The 21,322-nt window shown below is 39.3% G+C and overlaps 1 protein-coding gene across 6 annotated transcripts in view; it reads right to left on the bottom strand.

Moving 5' to 3' along the window:
* Window positions 1–21,322, bottom strand: part of CPEB3 (cytoplasmic polyadenylation element binding protein 3) — a gene marked incomplete at both ends in the record, with an annotated part of 160,223 nt that overhangs the window by 89,319 nt on the left and 49,582 nt on the right. For 3 of the 6 annotated variants that reach the window (XM_080694083.1, XM_080694082.1, XM_080694086.1), the window contains 2 exons: window positions 222–245; window positions 16,500–16,556. In XM_080694083.1, the coding sequence (XP_080550209.1) occupies window positions 222–245; window positions 16,500–16,556 (81 nt within the window). The remainder of the gene's footprint in view (window positions 1–221; window positions 246–16,499; window positions 16,557–21,322) is intronic. The other 3 variants (XM_080694084.1, XM_080694087.1, XM_080694085.1) reach the window with 1 other exon arrangement.

Genomic DNA, 21,322 nt, shown 5'->3' on the forward strand with positions numbered 1-21,322 from the left:
AATATTTGCCATGTCTTTATTAGGGTTATAAGAACAAATTACCAACAAATAGCAAAAAGTAATCATAACAAAAGTAATACAAGAATTACTTTGCTAAAATAACTAAGCTAGAACATCACATCATATAATTGTTCTATACACACACAAGTATAAGTACACACACACTCATATTTACTCACAATTTGGCAAGCAAAGGATCTCATTTAAAAAAAAAATTTTACCTCGTCTCCGCCCATAGCTCCTGGCTGCATGTAAACACAGAAGAAAACCATGGGTATTTGTATCAAAATGGTGAATTAAAAAATTAAAAAATAAATATTCACACAAACCTTTTCTAAGTATTCTTGGAATTATTTATCTGAAGATATGGTTCACCTTGACTATGTACTATATTTTTATAAAAACCTTTATGAAAATACAAGATAAATCACAGTCTTAAAGAGAAATTCAGTGGTATGTGGCAGCCACTAAAACAGAAACACCGGACCGGAGGCTCAAATTGTATACATCTTGTAAGGATTTATATTGGGGCCTATTATCTATATGAGATAGAGATAAGAGTTGTTAAAAATCTGATTTATAATTCTTCAATGTACTATATATTACCACCAGATATCACTCATGGAAAAAAATGCATTCTAAATAAAAATTGTAGCATACACTGGTCATTCTCAATTTCTTACTATACATGCACACACATGCACACATCATAGATCCCTAGGAAAAAAAAGTATAGAAATTTTAAATTTTTTGAGGTACCAGGGATGGAACCCAGGGGAATTCTACCAGAGCTACACCCCCAGCCCTATTTTTCTTTTTGGGTGGTACTGGGGATGGAACCCAGGGGCCCTCTACCTCTGGGCTACACTCCCATACCTATTTTATATTTTATTTGGAGACAGGGTCTCTTAAGCCAGCTGAGGCTGGCTTCGAACCTGCACGATCCTCCTGTCTCAGCCTCCCAAGCGCAGGGATTACAAGCGTGCGCCACCACACCCGGCCCTATTTTTTATTCTTTATTTTGAAACAGGGTCTCAGTGAGTTGCAAAGAGCCTCACTAAGTAGCTGAGGTTGTCTTTGAACCGCGATCCTCCTGTCTCAGCCTCCCAAATGCTAGGATTATAAGCATGTGCCACCATGCCCTGCTTGTATAGAGATTTTAAATACAATCAGCTCTTGCTTTATAAAATGTGTCTCTGCAAAATTTTCAGCGACATTTCTCTTGTTCTCTCTACTTAATTTCCATACCATGGAAGGGAGAAAATATCTTTTTCATCTGTAAAATGAACTGGAAAAGCAGGAAGGGATTAAGGTTTTGGGTCCATCCCAGGCTGTTCTGGATAATAGAGTACTTCAAAGGTTTTCTTCTCCTTCAAAAACTCAAGGCCCACAGAACGCACCAGTACAGCAGTAAAGAGCTAGACTGTGGTGTCATGTATCACTGAGAGATCCTGTCACTGGAAATGATTTTGAGTGGAAAGTTGCTCAAATCTGAAAGCTCAGGTTCTATAAAAATAAATGGGAACTCTATTTAGTCTACTTTTTAAAAGCATATCATAAAAGTAGCTTACACGGAAAAAGAAGGATAATCTGGGGTTACAGTTATAGTAGGAAATTGGTAAGCAGCAAACTGAAAATTTAGAATTTTCAGCCAACAGTTGCAACACTTGGCCAATCTCATCTGTTACTGCTGTCTACTTTTCTTCAGACATCACCCTTGCCCTCAGCTCTCCCCTCCAAACTTTTTGCATTCCTACTACTCAAATATCAAGAAGAATGACTCCAGTTGAAACCCAATTATCTCGACTCTTCCCACAGTACAATCCTCAATGGAAAAAAAAAAATCTGTTCTGAATTTACATAGCTACTACTGTTTACATCCAAGAGGATGCATTCTAAAAAAACCAAATGATGAGGCTGAGACCGGAGGATGGCGGTTCGCGGACAGCCTCAGCTACTTAGTGAGGCCCTCTGCAACTCAGTGAGACCCGGTTTCAAAATAAATAATAAAATATAGGGCAGGGGGTGTAGCTCGGAGGTCGAATGCCCCTGGGTTCCATCCCCAGACCAAAAAAAAAAAAAAAAAAGGATGGGAATTTTGTTATATATATATATTTTCCCCCCTGGTCTGAGGATGGAACCCAGGGGCATTCGACCTCCGAGCTATACTCCCCTGTCCTATTATTTTTTAGTCTGTCCGTCCTTCCTTCCTCCTTCCTTTCTTTTTGCGGTACTGGAGACAGAACCTAGGGGCTCTTCTACCTCCGGACTATACTCCCAGACCTATTTTTTTTATACTTTATTTAGAAACAGGATTGCACTAATTTGCTGAGAGCCTCACTAAGTAGCTGAGGCTGGCTTCAAACCTGTATGATTCTCCTGTCTCAGTCTCCCAAGTGCTGGGATTACAAGCATGCGCCACCAAACCCGGCTTTAATTCTTTATTTTGAAACAGGGTCTCACTAAGTTGCGGAGGGCCTCACTGAGCAGCTGTCTGCGAACTGCAATCCTCTGCTCTCAGCCTCCTGAATGCTGGGATTACAAGTGTGTGCCCCCATGTCTGGCTATAAAATATTTTTTATTATTTGCATTTTTTATTGATTGGAATTTGTCTCCCTAAGTCAAAAAGTTGTAGTTAGTCTCCTAGCCTGATCCCAAAAGCTTACTTTACGCACAATAATGTGAATTTATACAGACAACACTTAAGAAGATAAGTGATGATATCCTATCCCTTGTCTCTGTCCCTTCCTCCCATTTCCAATGTTGGTATGCTGCCTGACATCCCACACACACAAAAAAAAAACTCTATTGAGAGAGGAAATGAAATATTCTGTATTTCAAAATTACTACTCTCTTTCCCAAACAACAAATTCTGATTTTTTTCATAATCTCTAATTTCTGGCCAGATACTCAATAAAAGAGAATGTGAGTCCAATATTAAGGTAGGAATGCCTCATTGGTTCTCAGCACCCCTACAGGATAAATGAGAATGCTGTTCACTCGAGTATAAAACTGCCACACACACAGGTATCGCAAAACGCAAACTGGACAGCTCCAGGCGGGCTTGAGAGCAGGAAGGAGCATTCTGAACTGGGGAGAGAGGAAGAGTTGCCAAAGACCCACTTGGGAGTTTTAGTCAAAGCTTCCTTAAACACTTTGTGATTTTTATGGATTTATCTCTTTTTCCATTTTTGAACAAGGACTGTAAATCAATCCATGACAGCCTGGCCCTCTGGTATCAGGGAGGCAGGATGGAATATGGAGCAGGCAGCCAACTGAGTGCTGATCTGAGAAGCTCAGATTTGTCATCCATTGTAGATTTTTTTTTTTTTTTTTTTTTGCAGGTCTGGAGGTGGAACCCAGGGGCATTCGATCTCTGAGCTACACCCCCCCCGCCCTATTTTTATTCTTTAATTTGAAACAGGGTCTCACTGAGTTGCAGAGGGCCTCACTAAGTAGCTGAAGCTGTCCGCGAACCGCGATCCTCCAGGTCTCAGCCTCCCGAATGTTGGGATTACAAGCGTGTGCCACCACGCCCGGCTCCATTGTAGAATTTAATCATGTGCTACCTTGATCTTTAATATTTTATCTCTGCTCCCTGTGGTGATTATTATTGCAGATTTAAAACTTAATGAGGGCTTACTATATGTTAGGGAGTCATATATATTAATATCATTAATATAGCATACAACTTTATGACATACAGATTCTTTTTGTGTGCGGTACTGGGGACTGGACCCAGAGGCATTTTACCTACAAGCTACACTGCCAATTCGATTTTATTTCTTATTTGGATACAGGGTCTCACTAGGTTGCTGAGAGTCTAAGTAGCTGAGGATGGCTTCAAACCTGCGAACCTCCTGTCTCAGCCTCCCAAATACTGGAATTACAAGCATGCGCCACCACGCCCAGCTTAATCTAAGTATTCTTATTAGTCTTTTTTTTTTCAGATATAGAAAATGGAACATAGAAAGGCTAAGTATCTGCTCCAAAATCAGTTAGGGAGGGATGTATTTGGACCGAATTTAAGCAGTCTAGCTCCAGAGTCTACCATTTTAGCCACTTTGTAATACTGTTAATTGCTGAGGGCAAAGGTCATATCTATATTCCTTTTATATCCTCTAATACACTTGACAGAATGGTCTACACCAAGTTGATACTAAACAAATACAGCTTGTTAGCTAAACATACAATCAAGGGAAGGAGTAATATATGCCTGGATGGTCTTTCAAATGTAAGCCAACTCTGATGATGGTTTATAATCTGATCAAGCTGGGTGTGATGGTGAATACTTGTAATCCCAGCGCTTGAGAGGCTGAGACAGGAGGATCGCACAGGTTCGAAGCCAGCCTCAGCTACTTAGTGAGGCTCTCAGCAACTTAGTGAGACCCTGTTTCCAAATAAAGTATAAAAAAATAGGTCTGGGAGTATAGCCCAGAGGTAGAAAGCCTCTGGGTTCCACGCCCAGTACCACCAAAAATAAAACATAAATAAAATAAAATCTGACCACGCCGCTCATATGAGAATGATTTGCAGTAGTCAGGGTAGAATGTTTCCTTAGAGAGAGAGAATAAAATCTGAACACCAAGCAGAGGAATTTGGGAGTACAAAAGTAGTACTGGGTTCAATTCCCAATATGAGAAAAAGAGAAAGGATATGAATGAATGGATGAATTAATTAATTAATTAATATGAATGAATATATATGAATGAATGATCCTGGGCAAAATCAGTGCTCAAGGAAAGCTAGTTTTATAGCCAGGTATGATGGTGCATGCTTGTAATCCCAGTACTTGGGAGGCTGAGACAGAAGAATCACAGGTTCTTGGCCAACTTCAGCAACTTAGTAAGGCCCTCTGCAACTTAGTGAGACCTGTTTCGAAATGAAGAATAAAAAATAGGGCTGGGGTGTAGCTCGGAGGTCGAATGCCCCTGGGTTCCATCCCCAGTAACAAAAAAAGAAAAGAAAAGCGAGTTTTGGCTGGGTGTGGTGGCACGCACCTGTAATCCCAGTACTTCGGAGGCTGAGACAGGAGAATTGGAGGTTCAAAGCCAGCCAACTTAGTGAGACCGTTGCCAAATAAAAGAATAAAAATACAGGGCAGAGGGATGTATTTCGAAGGTATAACACCCCTGGGTTCAATTCTGGCAAATCACATAAACATTAAAAACACACAGAAGTAGCCGGGCGTGGTGGCGCACACTTGTAATCCCCGCGCTTGGGAGGCAGAGACAGGAGGATCGCACAGGTTCGAAGCCAGCCACACGCGCTGGCTTAGGAGACCCTGTTTCCAAATAAAAATGTAAAAATAGGTCTGGGAGTGTAGCCCGGAGATAGAAGGGCTTCCAGGAACCCCAGTACCACCAAACACACACACACACACACACACACACACACACACACACACACACACACACGTCTATCAAAGTACTTTGCAAACTGTTCTTTACTATGCTAGATTCATATATATTATTACTATCTTCCAAAAGTAAGAATTAAAACAAATATTTTAGGAAAGAATTAAGGTGGATATTCTTTTAGACTCTTATCCACGCTTTTTGTTCTGAGATATCTTTCTATTGCCCTCCTTTCTTTCTCTTTTCTGCTCCCCCATAGTGGGTACTACTCAATGCTCCAAGGAATTCTACTTGAAGCCAGTGACCAGCTGTGAACAAAAGCTAGTCCTTGCCCCCTTAGAGCCTACATATTAAAGAGAAACACCAACATCAAGTAGTTAATTACATCCCATATATGAGTAAAATCACGGAATATTTGTCTTTCTGTGTCTGGCTTATTCCATTTAACATAATGTCTTACAAATTCACTCATGTTGCAAATAACAGAATTTCATTCTTTTCTAATAGCTGAACAGTATTCCACTGTGCATATATTTTTTTATCCACTTATCCACCAAGAGACTTTTATGTTGATCCCATATTTTGGCTAGTGTAAACAGTGCTGCAATAAAGATGGGAGTGCAGATATCCTTTGGACAAACCAATTCCTTTTCCTTTGGACTATATACCTAGTAGAGAAATTACTGGGTCTTATGATAGTTCTATTATTTTGAAGACTCTCCATACTATTTTCCATAATAGTGGTACTAATTTATGTTCTCAACAGCACATAAGGGTTCCCTTTTCTCCACATCCCCACCAACATTTGTTATCTTTTATCTTTGTGTGTGTGTGGTACTGGGGATGGAACCCAGGGGCATTCTACCTCTGAGCTACACCCCCAGCACTATTTTTAATTCTTTATTTTGAAACAGGGTCTTTAAGTTGCAGAGGGCCTCACTAAGTAGCTGAGGCTGCCCATGAACTGTGATCCTCCTTTCTCAGCCTCCCAAGTACTGGGATTACAAGCCTGTGCCACCACACCCAGCAATCTTTTATCATTTTTATAGTAGCCATTTGAATTGGAATGAAGTAATATCTTCTTGTTTTGTTGTGCAATTCCTGGATGATTAGAGATAATGAGCATTTTTCATACATCTACTGGTCATTTGTGTATCTTTTTTTTTCCCCCTTTGGAGGGTTACAGCTCTGAGCTATACTTCCATTCCTTTTTATTTTTTATTTTGAAACAGGGTTTCATTAACTTGCTAATGCTCCCCTGGAACCTGAGATCCTCCTGTCTCAGCCTCCCATGTACTGGGTTAACAGACATGTACCACCACACCAGGTCTGTATATCTTCTACTAGAAATGTTGGATAAGACTTTTTGCCTGTTCTTCAATTGGTTCATTTGTTTTTGTTCATTTCAGGTTTGGGCTTTTCTTTTTTTGGCTCTGTGTTAAATTCTTAACACATTCAGGGTGGCAGCCCCTTGACAGGTGCACAGGTTATACATATTATCTCTGTGTTGCAGACTCTCTCTTCACTTTGCTCACTGTTTCCCCTGCTGTGCAGGAATTCTACTGCACAGGAGCTTGGCCACAGTTAACAATATTGTTTTGTATATTTCAAAATAGCTAGATGAGAAGATTTTGAATGTTTTGACCATAAAGGAATAATAAATGTTTGAGGTACTGGGTATGTTAATAATCCTGATTTGATTATTATACAATGCAGTGTATTGAAACACCACGTATACCCTATAAATATGTACAAATATTATGTACATGTTTGTTTGTTTTGATTGAACCCAGAAGCATTTTACCTCTGGGATAAACCACCCAGCCCAACTATATTTCTTATTTGGAAACAGGGTCTCACTAAGTTGTGGAGAGCCTTGCTAAGCAAGCGTGGCTTTGAACCTGTGATCTCAGTCTCTCAAGTACTGGGATCCCAAGTGTGTGCCATCGAGCCTGGCTTACGTATATAATAATTAAAAGAAATTAAGAGTTTCAAATATCAGAGACAAGGATGAATTTAAAATATTTTTAAGCCAGGTATAGTGGCCTACACTTGTAATACCAGTACTTGGGAGGCTGAGACAGGAGGATCCAGGTTTAAGTAAGCCTCAGCTACTTAGTGAGGCCCTCTGCAACTTAGTGAACCCTGATTCAAAATAAAGAATAAAAAAATAAGACTAGGGGTGTAGCTTGGAGGTAAAATGCTCCTGGGTTCTACTCTACTTTCAAAAAAAATTATGTTGATCTTTGTTGAGTTATAGTTGGCATTATGAGATAAATGTCTATTTTCAACTTTAAAACATTCAAAAGATTAAACTGTGATTTTTTTTTTTTTTTGGTGGTACTGGGGTCCTGGAAATCCTTCTACCTCTGGGATATACTCCCAGACCTATTTTTATGTTTTTATTTGGAAACAGGGTCTCTTACGCCAGTGCAGCTGGCTTCGAACCTGTGCGATCCTCCTGTCTCCTCCTCCCAAGCGTGGGGATTACAAGTGTGTGCTACCACGCCTGGCTAAACTGTGATATTTTTTAAGAAGTTAATTACCAGTGTGGTGAGGGAAGTCTAGGTTAAAACACCTACTCAAGTGGGGAAACCAATCAAGGAAGTCCACAGGGAAAAGTAAGTAACTTTTCAGTTTCCTACGTCTTTATTATTGGGTTGAAATAATCCAACTCCTATCATTTAAGAAATATTCACACACATACACACATGGAATTTCTTTCAAAATCCAATAAAATCAGCCAAGTATATTTCAAACTTTGCTTATTTACAATATTCAGTTATCAGGCCATGTAGACCAGGTTGACTATTGTATTTTTCAGGAAAAGAACATAAATAAGTGAATAATAACAGAAATACTATTTTCTCAAAGACACTGAATTTGCATGTTTGTGTTAAAGTTGTAAAAAAAATAAATAATGCAACCACTCTTAACAATTAAGCATTCAAAACAAAAGGTGCCACCCTTCAACCTCTACCTGGACACAGGAGGTTACTGGTCCAGTCACATCCCCTGGTCAATTCACATACACTTTTTTTTTTAAGTACTAGGGATTGAACCCAGAGGCATTCTATATCTGAGCCACACACCACCCTCAGACATATTTTATTCTTTATTTTGAAATGGGGCCTCACTAAGTTGCAGAGGGCCTAAGTTACTGAGGCTGTCCCTGAACCTGTGATTCTCCTGTCTCAACTTCCCAAGTATTGAGATTACAGGCATGTACCACTGCCCCTGGGTTAACATAGCCTCTTGCTTTCGGCTTTCCCTACTGTTAAATGAGAAAGTAAAAACAAAATAAACTACCTGGTAGGTCCCTTACCACATTAATGTGTAACATCAATTCAAAATAGTTTTTTTTTTTTTGGGGGGGGGTGGTACCGGGGTTCCTGGAAACCCTTCTACATCCGGGCTACACTCCCAGACCTATTTTTATATTTTTATTTGGAAACAGGGTCTCTTAAGCCAGCAAAGCTGGCTTCGAACCTGCACGATCCTCCTGTCTCCGCCTCCCAAGTGCAGGGATTACAAGCGTGCACCACCACACCTGGCCTCAATTCAAAATAGTTTGAACCTGAGTATTTTAAAATCACAGAATATTGCATATACCTCTAATTACTATTTATTTCCTTATTGCGGTACCAGAGATTGAACTCAGGGGCATTCTACCTTTGAGCTACACCCTCAGCCCTATTTTTATTCTTTATTTTGAAACAAGGTCTCACTGAGTTGCAGAGATAAAGTTATCTAAGGCTGTCTGAAAACCTGCAATCCTTCTGTCTCAGCCTCCCAAGTTACTGGAATTATAGGCGTGCACCACCACGCTTGGCTTAATTACTATTTTTCATTTGTGTGGGGGGGCACTGGGTATGGAACCCAGGGTGCATTCTACCTCTAAGCTACACTCCAGTCCTGTTTTATTCTTTATTTTGAAACAAGGTCTCACTGAGTTGCAGAGGGCTCAGTTAGTTGCTCAGGCTGGTCCTGAACCTGCAATCCTCTTGTCTCAGCCTCCCAAGTACTGAGATTACAAGGGTGCACCACTATGCTCAGCTTAGGTTTTTACTTTAATTAAGCATGCCTTACAATGTATTCGTATCACAACTGTATGTTAATTTTACTTCTAAATCTGTTCAGATGGAAGCAGCAGCACTGGATCTTGAAAATCTCAAAGGATCTCAAAATGATTCCTTCACTATCTTATATTGCCAAGAAATTATTTCCTTATATCCACGCACAGTGAGAAACACAATGTGCTCTTCAAATTCTGGAAAATTCCACTTGGAATTCTAGCGAAGCTGGCTCTATTCCCATTCTGGCATAACCGCATCATGCGCTCGGCTCCCTCTCGGCCACTTCCTCTCAGCTGAGCCTCTCCCCAAGGAGTTCACACTCAGCAAAGCATGAAAGGGAGGGGCGGAGGAGGCTGCAGCCACCGGGAGTCAGCCCAAAACAAACATTCATACCACAGCCCTTTCATGTTTCCTCTTCGGATTCAACAGATGCACTGGCAGCCCTCAGTTCAAAGAGAAATAGAAGCAAAACTTTCCAAAAGATTCTCAAGGTATTGGTAAGAGGAAAACGTGGAAGGTAGTATAAACTAATGTTCCAAGTTTCTTTCTGTGTCAGCTATGTGTAAGTTGTTTAACAATCAACAACCTCAGAGTTTCTCAAGCAGGTGAATGTCTTTTTGGGTGTTTATGTGTTATATGTGTAGGGGGTACATGCACCACTGGGATGAAATCCAGAGCCTCACACGTTAGGCAGGCACTCAGCCACTAAGCTGCACCCCCAGCCTTTGTTTGTTTGTTGGACGAGGGATTGAACACAGGGGCATTCTACCTTCCAGCTCTAACCCAACCCCTATTTTATTTTTTATTTTACGACAGTCTCATTAAGTAGCTGAGTCTCACTATGTTGCTGAGGCTACCTTGGAACCTATAATCCTCCTGTTTCATCTTCTGCAGTACTAAGATTTTAGGCATGTACCACCATGCCTGACTTTTTTAAAAAGATATTAAGATTTCAGTTGGGCACAGTGGGTGCATCCCAGTACTCGGGAGGCTGAAACAGGAGAATCCTAAGTTCAAGTAAAGCACATGGCAACTTAGTGAGACCCCTTTTTAAAGAAATAAAAGGGCTGGGAGGGTAGCTCAGTATTAGAACACTCCTGGGTTCAATTCCCAACCATGAAAAAAAATTGTAAGTCTTTAAATCATCCAGGTTTTATTTTCAGACTCTTTAATTTATAAATATTTTAGATAACTGATAAAGAAGAGGGTAAATAGAGAGCTGAAGAGTCAGAGGGTAAGTGGTACTTCAGGTTTCTCATTCAAACTCATATCTTGGAATAAACTCTAATTACACCTAAAAGATCTCAGAAAAAAATGTCATGAAAACTTTTAATGTAAATAATATTGAACTTCTGTTACTTATAAACTTAAAGAAGTTATTAATTTACTTATTTATTTATTTTGCGATACCGGGGATGGAACCCAGGGGCATTCTACCCCTAAGCTATACCCTCAGCCCTATTTTTTATTCTTTATTTTGAAACAGGGTCTCAATAATTTGCAAAGGGCCTCACTAAATAGTTGAGGCTGTCCTTGAACCTTGATCCTCCTGTCTCAGCCTCCCCAATGCTGGGATTACAAGCCCAGAAGTTGTTTTTTTTTTTTTTTTAAGTCTCTTTCTGGCAATATCTTATATAAATAGAAGAATACCTCCCGTTTCCCAAATGTAGCAGTACATATTGCATATAGTACATGTGCCTTACCTCATCTGAACCTTACAAAAACAATGAATTAGTTGAGGTATCATAACTGTCCACTTTCAGATTTTTAAACTAAAGCTTAAAAAGATTGAGAGACTTGTTCAACAAGATGCCATTCTTTTCACATGATTCCTTCAAGATCTAAGCCCTTACTTTGCTCTCTAAAAACCAAAGAGGACAACTTCAAAGGATCTAGCCGGGTATAGTGGCACAAGCCTGTAATCCCAGTACTTAGGAGGCTGAGACAGGAGTCAAAGTCAGTCTCAGCAACTTAGTGAGGCTCTTTGCAACTTAGCGAGACTGTTTTCAAATGAAAAATAAAACTGGGCTGGGGGTATAGTCTAGAGGTAGAAGGCTCCTGGGTTCCATCTTCAATAAACACACACACACACACACACACACACACACACACACACACACACACACGGAGCTTCCATCTTAAAACCACTATATTTTCTGTTGTTGTAGATTATTTACATTTTCTATTTTTTGGGGGGGTGTATGTTGGGGAAGATAACTGAAAATTGAACCCAGGGGCATTCTTCCTCTGAGCTACACCTCCAGCCACATTTTATTTTTTATTTTGAAACAGGCTCTCATAAAGTTTCAGATGGTTTCAACAAAGTTGCTGATGCTGACTGCAAACCTGCTATCCTCCAGTCTTGGTCTCACAAGTACCAGGACTGCAGGTGTGGGCTACCACACCAGCCTCACGTTCTGGTGTTTTATATTAATAGAATACTTTTTATGTACTTTTTAATGTTTATTTTAACTCAACATAATTTAATAGTCATTAGTATTGTGACATATAATAATAGTTCCATTTCATTGCTGAATAGTATTTCACTGTCTGGATATACCACAATTGTGAAACCATTCTCCAGTTGAGGGACATATACATTATTTACCCTTTGGGGGTGTTAAAAATAGTGCCAGGCTCACAAGAGATATAACAACTGGGAAGGGGCAATAGGCCCCAAAGAAGACATATGTTCCAAAACCAGATGGCAGGTAGAAAATAATCTCATTCAGAGAAAAAGGTTCACTCAAAACCAGATGGGACTTTATCCCAGTATAGTGGCTCTAACCCACAATCTGATATACAGGTGTCCTCCCTTAAATTCCATCAGGAAAGCATCAAAATATAATACACTGATATTTTGGAAACCTAATATGCAAAGAAAAGGAGATCTTTTTTAAGCAGTAATCAAGCTGATGCAAGCAATTACAACAGCAGTTCACAGGAGCATGATCTGCAAATGAGGCACTATGGCGAGATTTTTTAAGATTTACATATAGCTACCCTAGTGATTGTTATCTCCATTTTATAGCAGGTGAGCGGTAGGACCAGATTGGCCTGATTCCAGACAAAGCTTGCTCAAGGCTACGCTGATTACAGGTAATTCCTGTACTCAACTTGGGAGGCTAAGACAGGACTGCAAGTTTTAGAACAGCTTCAGCAACTTAGCAAGTGTCCTTAGCAACTTAGACCATGTTTCAAACAGAAAAACAAATACAGCTGGGTGTAGCCCCAAAGGTAGAGCCTGGGTTCTGTTCCCAGTACAAAAAACAAACAAGCAAACAAACAAAAGACACAAGCTATTATTAGTGTTAAAATGTGGCTAATAGTACTACTGTACATATATGCAGCAGAAACATTTCCAGCAGCTTCCTTCCTTTTTGTTTTATAGTAGAAAAGTAAAAATGTTTATGCAAATGTCTAAGCTAAAGAGGATGAAAGGCAATGGTTAAAATTATTATAAAGTTAAGAAAAATATATCACCTGTTTTAGTGGCAGGGGCACATTGCTTCAGAACTAACTTTATTTTGGAAATATAGAACAAGTAGTAGGTCTTACTGGTGGATTAGAGTTCCTTTTCCCCTACTTCCCCTTTTGTATTCTACAGTACTTGAGAATCTAAAACTTGGAGAGAAAGCCAAAATTAAGTTGTGTCTTTTAGGTCCAGCCCCAAAGCTGGCCTGCTAATTCTTACTAGATTCATAATCTAGAACAGGGGAAAAAAATCAGTAGACTCTGGCTATACAGAAACCTTGCCAGTCTCTCCACACCTTAAATGTCTATATGTTTACTTCTAATTCCCACTTGTTTTCCATAGCTGGCGTCCTGTCCTAAACTCCATTTTCTAGTTCACAGCAGTGGTGATGCTCAGTGGACAGCATAACTGAAAGACATGCACTAGGAGCACCCAAAAAGGGGGCGGGGGGACCTGGCCCAGTAAAAGTTGGGGAGATGATGACAAGTAGCATGCTCACATGACATCTCTTTCTCATCAGGTCAGGAGAGATGAGAACACTGTTATCGTCAGGAGAGATTCAGGTTTTGGTGAGATCAAGGAAGTAAATGACAAATGGAGGATTTTTTGTTAACAGAGCAAATGGTGGCTTTCTGTAAAGAGTTAGGAACATGAATCAGGCATAGCAGAAAAGGGTAAGAAAAGAGGAACGACAACCGACTCATGTTTCCTTTTTTTTTTTTTCCCTTGTGGTGCGAGGGATTGAACCCAAGACCTCATGCATGTTACGCAAGCATTCTGACACCGAGCTACATTCCTACTCCTTTTTATTTTGGGACAGGGTCTTGTTAAGTTTTTCCCAGGCTGGCCTCACTTGCTATCCTCCCTCAGCCTCCCAAGTTTCTGGGTTTAAAGGCATGTGAAATGGCATCTGACCACATTTCCTTTTTACAAGAATTTAAGCTTTGTCTCAATTCCCCTAGTTTTTTGTAGCCAATCCCTTCTTCCCTGAAAAAAATATTTCAACTTCAATCTAGTCCCCTCCAATAACTGCAAATTCTGAAGTACCAAAGTTTTAGCGATGTGTGCCCCATCTCAATTGGTCCTACATATAAGTGGAGGGAAAGGGAGGAGGATAGAATCCAGTCATAAGACAAGCACTGTTGGGCCAACAAATGATAGGCAGAGAATGCACAGATGTGCTTCTGCCTGTACCCCAGTCATGCCACTAGATGAGCTGAGCTCAGCTATGCAGAAGGGAAGAGCAACTTTATCACAGCAAGTCTGTCAAAGCCTGCGGATCCCACAAGGGCCTCCTAAGGAGGAGGAGGATCACCTCGAGCTGGAGCCAATGTTGAAAGAGAAGTGGTGGTAAGTAATAGCACTGTCAAATGATGGCTGTTTTATGATTTTATTTCAGGAGCCAATGGGACTCTTCAACCTTGGGGAGCACTCACAGAACAATATGAAGACTGATTCACTTTCCCATCTGCCATCTTCTTGTAACTACATGCAGCTCATCAACCTTGGCTATAGATATCACAAAACGACCCTTCTGGTACTTCAAAAAAATATCACGGCATCACAGAGTCTACACGCTGAAAGCAGGCATTAAGATTACCTAATCAATCCCCTTCTCTCACAGATGAGGAAATTAAGGCTAAAAGGGTGATTTAAGCAACATGTACAAAGTGGAAAGCACTTATATGCAATCTCTTATTTAAAAGCAGAGAATTAAAGAAAATCAAATCAAAGATAATCAAAACCTTTTAAAAAGAGAAACGTCTTTTAGCTTCATTTTTTACATAGTCACAAATTATACTCTCTCCCTCTTGCAGAAGAAGCCTCACATCATGTCAAATTAGGTCTTTTCTTGGATTCACACTAATTGCTTCAGGCAGACACACTACCATACTGTTCTGTTATAGTCAACTTGAAGTCCCACCATCTAACCGAAGTCTTTTCACAATTAATTATTGCTGAAGCTCAGCAAGTATGTTCATTAATTCCCTTCCCAACAGAAAAAATTTAGAGGTAGCAAAATATAAATGTAAAGTGAGCTTACTTTTAGAATTTGGAAAATGAGAGGAAGGTACTAGTAAAATTTTATTATATCCAAGACCCTCCACAATGGAGAAGAAATTAGCAATACAGGGGGGAAAATGCCCAGGATGGATTAGGAACCTCATCACCAAGCACGCCGGTGCTCTCAGCAGCACTCCTTGGTAAGAAGGCTGCATGTCAGAACCAAGAAAATGAGAAATATGTCTTGGAAATAACCTAAAATCTGTCTTATGGAACTCCAATGGCATTTCAACATCTTTACTCAATCAAAAGGAAGAGGGATAATATTGTACACAACCCTAGATTTACCCAGTATTTCTCCCATGTGTAGCAGTCAGCTTCAATATCTGGGAGAATGAGATGGGGCAAACTGATGTCACTCACTTGAGAGAGGAGAACATTTCAATCCTGAGAGATTCGGTGGCTCATATAGGTACTTCTGACAATCATTTCCATCCAGAGACTATTCTGCAAAGGTGTGTGTGTGTGTGTGTGTGTGTGTGTGTGTGTGTGTGTGTGTGTCTAAGGATTGAACCCAGGGGCATTCCACCTCAGATCTACACCCTCATCCCTATTTTATTTTTATTCTGAACAGGGTCTTACTAGGTTGATGAGAGTCTCCATACTTGCTGAGGCTGTCCTCCTGTCTCAGCCTCCTAAGTACTGGGATTATAGGTGTGCACCACCACACCTGGCTCCGCAAAGCTATGTGACCTGTGGACACTAAGAAGGAGGCTTGATGCTCTCTGGGTATTCCCTCTAGTGTTAATTAATCCGGTGACTTTCTGGTTAATAACTTTTGTTGCTGTAGAACTTAACCCAACAATTATACTGGCAAAACCATTTCTAAGCAGTACAGATGCTGACACCTGTTCCATGCAAATTTCACTAATAAGAAACCCCTGGATGTTTGGCTTGACATATCTGTTAGATACTTACCACAATAAGAAAACTATGAGTTGTGTATCAATTAGTTGATTGATTGACTCACATTCTCTACACTACTCTTCCTCCACCACCTGCTCTGATGGTACAGAGAAGGAGTTGAAAAACATTATCAATAAAGGGGCAGACAGTAGATAGTTTAGGCTTTGTGGGCTCTGCCTTTGCAGCACAAGAGGAGCCATATAGTATCCACAAATAAGTGGGTGTGGCTATGTTTTAACAAGACTTTATTTATTCACAAAAAGAGGCATTAAGCTAGATTTGGCTTGCAGGGCTGTACTATGCTAACCTGGACATAGAACAACAATTTTCAAGTCATGAATGGGACTTGTTAATATACAGATTTCTGGGCCCCATCCTTAAAGTTTCTGATTGGGCCGGTCTGTAGGAGGGCCTGAGATTCTGCAATTTAATCAAGTTCCCAATGAACACTGCTGTTGCTCATCCAGGGGCCATATGCCGAGAACCATTAGTATAGAATAATGGCCAGTACTACATTCAGTGAAAGGCTGAAATGTAACTAACTGTTAATTAAGAAAAGTACAAACCACATGCTGCAAAGATGACCGCTAATTTTATAGAATATTTCTTATGAGAACTTACTGTTAAGTGCCATAATATTATCTGTTCCTGGATGGTGAAAATTTATTCCCATGCGTCCTACAAAATAAAATAATTTTGTTTTAAGCACAAAGAAAAAAAATGCTCAGTGCAATCATTTTAAAATACATTGAAAAGCATAAGCATTACAAAAAGCTAAAATAGATTAGTCTATAACAATGCTATCAAAAAACAAAGCAGTCACAAGTTTTTAAATCAAGTCATAAAACATACACAAATCTTAAAAGTCTCAACGCAAACAAAATACAAAACAAAAAAGAAGCTTCTACTGTCATAGTTTAAAATTTATACATCTCTGTTTCAATTTAAACATGCCAATTCTCTGGACTAAGCATTTTCTTTAAACAACCATTCACATTGACTTTCAAATTAAAGTGGCAAAAAACAAACTAAAGAAGTATATAAACTTCAAGCTCAGAGAAAATAAAAAGATACAGGTTTCATTATGGCTCAAATGCAACATAATTATCAGAATGGTCACTGGAAGAAAGATGGTAGGTAATATTTATGTAAAGTATTGTGTGTGGAAAGGAGGTGTGAATTCCTATGCTGTTCCTACCTGACTATAGTTTTGTGAACTTGAGCATAATGCTAACGTCCAGACCTTTATTCTTATGTCTGTAAGAAGAGTTGAAAACTTGTACTCACACCAGCCAGCTTCCTGGTTTTTTATGCCTCTGAGCTAAAAATCATTTTTACATTCTTAAAAGGTTGCAAAATCAAACAAAAAACAAAAACTTATATGTGACAGAGGTCATGTTGCCTGTAAAACCTAAAATACTTACTCTTTAGCCTTTCCCAAAGTTTAGCAGCCCCTGGTCTATAAGAGGACAAGCTGGAATCAGATGATTTTTACTAATGGCCTCGGGGGTAAGAGTAAAAGATGTGGACATTTGATAGGATTTTTCAGTAGTCAGCTGAGACAAAGAAGCAGATGTATCAAAAGAAAAAATGAGAAAATATAGGGAAAACTTACTTATAGGATTTCTCGACTAATTTCTTCAATGAAATAATTAGTAAAACAGTAACTAGTGTGTAAAGATATTTTATTTCTGAGACACAATCTCAGTAAGTTGCCCAGGCTGGCCTTGAACTTGCCATCCTCCTACTTCAGCCTGCCAAGTAGCTGCACCCCCACAACTGGCTCTGCAAGGTGTTCATGTCCAATTAGGTCAAGGGTTATGAAATTTTCAGAAAAAAATGTTAATTTCACAAGTAGTGTTTAAGTGTCAAGCGTTTTGAGGTAGGTGGAACAGAGAAAACTGGAGATAAAGTGATACAATAAATATAGTTTTATACAAAACTCCAAAAGGGCCTGTCATCATTTGGTATAAAACTCTACTATTGGGGACTAGAATCAAACAGCATCATCAAGCACTTCTGGTCCAAAAGAAAAGCATCACAGTAGATGAAAGAGAGTGGTTGCCTCAAGTAAAAGAGAGAATTGTAAATTCCTAGACAAATGCCTAAACAAAGCCATTCTAACTTCTTTTCTCTCTCTTTCTTTCCCTCTCCTCTCTCTTCCTCTTCTTCCTCCTCTTTCTTCCTCTCTCTCCCTCTCCTTCTCTCCAGGGACATTCCACCTCTAAATTTACTCCCAGATCTATTTGATTTTTTTTTTTTTTTTTTAGTTTGAAACAAGGACTCACTAAGTAGCTGAGCCTGGTCGAGAACCTGCAATCCTCCTGCCTCTCAAATACTAGGATTACAGGTGTGTGCCACCATGCTTGGCTCTCTAATTTCTTAAAGACCCTCATATGTCATGATAATTTGCAAAAGGTCACTTCATATTAAGAGTAATGTAGCTCAATGGTAGAACATTTGCCTAATTCAGGCAAGACCCTGGGTTCAATCCCAACCCCAGCAAAAAAAAAAAAAAAAATCCAAACCCTCAAAAGTGTGTCACTTCTACTGATATATGTGTGTGTTTAAGAATGGTAAAATGAGGTGGCACAAGCCCATAATCATAGTACTTGAGTCTCAGACAGGAGGACCACCGGTTCACAGCTAGCCTCAGTGACTTAAGCCCTCAGTAACTTAGTGAGACTCTGTTTCCAAATAAAAAAGTAAAATAGGGCTGGGGAGGTAGAAGGCCCCTGGGTTCAATTCCCAGTACTATCATAAAAAAAAAATGGAAAAATTGTCATTCTAATGAAATTGCTCTAGTATAACATTAAGCATCATTGTAATTTCAATCAAAATTATTTTTATTATTTTAAACTTTATTAGAGCAAAATAATACATCTGTTTCTAGTTTTGTGTAGAATATTTTGCTAGATTTATAATATATATTATTATTATTGTAGCACCGGAGATGGAACCCGGGTCATTCTACCTCCAATCTACACTCCCAGCCCCATTTTTTATTCTTTATTTTGAAACAGGGCCTCACTAAGTAGCTGAGGCTGGCTGCAAACCTATGATCCTGTTGTCTCAGCTTCCCAAATACTGGGAGTACAAGCGTGAGCCACCATGCCCAGCTTACCTTTTCATATTTAATAGAAACTAATATCAGTAGTTTCAAAAAGGGCCTATTTTTTTGAAGAGACTGTTAATGTGTGTCTATCTATGTAATTGCTCTATATTCCTTATTATCTATTTTTGTTTGTTTTTTCAAGTTTGTTTTGCAGTACTGGGGTGGAACCCAGCAGCATTCTAACACTGAGCTATATCTCCAGTTCTTTTCATTTTGCTTTAATTTTTGTTTTGAGCCAGGGTCTTACAAAGTTGCCAAGGTTGGCCTCAAACCGGTGACCCACATGCCTAAATGTACTCAGTACTGGGATTACAGGCTTACACCACCATCTCTAACACCTTATTATGTTTTTCAAATTCCCAGCATTTTAGGCTCTCTGGAAATTGTAGTTCATAAATCTGCAATGAGTGTTATTTCCTCTCATCACTTTGATCAGAAACTATTATAGAGACAATTATCACCAGACAACGCTTTGATTTAGTACAGAGAATTCATATGCTGGTTTCAGTTAGTTTTTCAATGTTCTCTCCTTCACTATGTCCAGATCATCAAGACCTTACAAGATTCCTCACTACCAAATACTAACAGTCATGAAAGCTGCACCTGATTTAGATGAGGATGTGGTTCCTAAAACGCCGAGAAGCTGAGCTGGGTAGAGTAGTGCATACCTGTAATCCCAGTACTTGCGAGGCTAAGACGGGAGGATCAGAGCTTATTGAGACCATTTCAAAATAAATAAATAAAACAGGGCTGGAGGTGTAGCTCATAGTTAGAGCACCCCTGGGTTCAATACCCAGCACCCCCCACACACAGAAAAGAGCTATGTCCCCTAATATTACTAGAATAATAAAGGGTTATCAAGAAAATCAAGTACGTCCCAATTTAGTTGATCCTCATTCACTTTCTTCCATTTCCTTTGTATATGTTTTCAGGAAAAAATTATGTCATTATTGACACTATATCAAATAACAGTTTTTGTATGTTTCTGGAAGTACATGTATCCCCAAATTTAAAGGTATACCCCTTTAGCCCTTCAGACCTTGGATAGTTTTTGACTCTTTGCATGAGGTGGTACAACTTTTCAGCTTGGAAAGATGAAACAAAGGAAGCTGGATTGTTTTCTAATTATCATCCTCTATTCTGTACTGATACCCCCAATTCAGTCTTTCTTAAGAAGGAAAACAAGAGCCTTAGGCAGTATTTTTACAGATGGAAGGCATCACTGAGTGCTGAAAAGCATAGCACCTTTTACCTTTTCTGGTATTCTCCCTAATTCTGTTTTACTTTAACAGATCTTTGGGTAGAAGTTAACAGCACAGTATTTGGTAAGAAACTCTGGGTCCAGGCCAAACCCATAGAACCAATTATCTAAACACTATATTTTTTCTTCCAATTAGATGTATTTTGTTGTTTCTGTTTGTTTCAATAAAATCACTTATGGGCTGGGAGTGTAGATCAGTGGTAGAACACTTACTTAATGTATATAAAGCCCTGGGTTCACACCGCCACACTGCAATAAATAACTATTAAATAAATAAATAAAATCACTTATGGTTTTAATGCTATAAAATTGCTGTTTAGTTATAAAATGCAATATAGTTGCACTGGAGAAAAATAAACAACATGGAAAATGAAGAAAATAAGATCACCAAAGATAAATAGGTATCATTTGGATTTATACTCTTCCAGTGTATATATGAAGCTTTCTTTTCTAAAACTGGAATAATCTCACAACTTCTTTATTAGTGTGTGTGTGTGTGTGTGTGTGTGTGTGTGTTAGTTTTTACAGTGTTAGTTATTTTGAAGGAGAGAGAAAATATGTAACAGCAAAAGAAAAACTGACTCCAAATCAGATGAGGCCATTTCTTTTTTTCTTCCTTTTGGCCAACAAATACTGCTGTTTAATCAGCTGTGAAAATAGAACCGAGTGTGTGACATCTGGTGATTTTTGTTAATGCAGTCTGGTGCTGCCAATGTGACATTTTGTCACCTGTCCATGGTCTGCTATTTTTAAATTGTTCTTGTCAGCTAGCTATCTTTTAAGTATAGTGTAAAATATAAGGTTTCAAAAACTGGAAGGCATACTTGATTTTACTGAGTTAAATTATGCTGTGGAAATCTGAGACTGTCCCACTCTGTCCGCTGGCACAGGACCTGATAAATACAGGTTAGAGGGGATGGGGGGAAAGGTTAGGGAATTGGGTTACCTATGGGTATTCTGATTAAAAATCACAATTCCATAAGCTCATTTCACATTTATATTTTAAAATCTAAAGCCAGGCATGGTGGTGCACACTTGTAATCCCAGCATTTGGGAGGCTGAGACAGG

Source organism: Muscardinus avellanarius (genome assembly GCF_963383645.1).
Source record: "Muscardinus avellanarius genome assembly, chromosome: 4".
Taxonomy (NCBI): Eukaryota; Metazoa; Chordata; class Mammalia; order Rodentia; family Gliridae; genus Muscardinus; species Muscardinus avellanarius.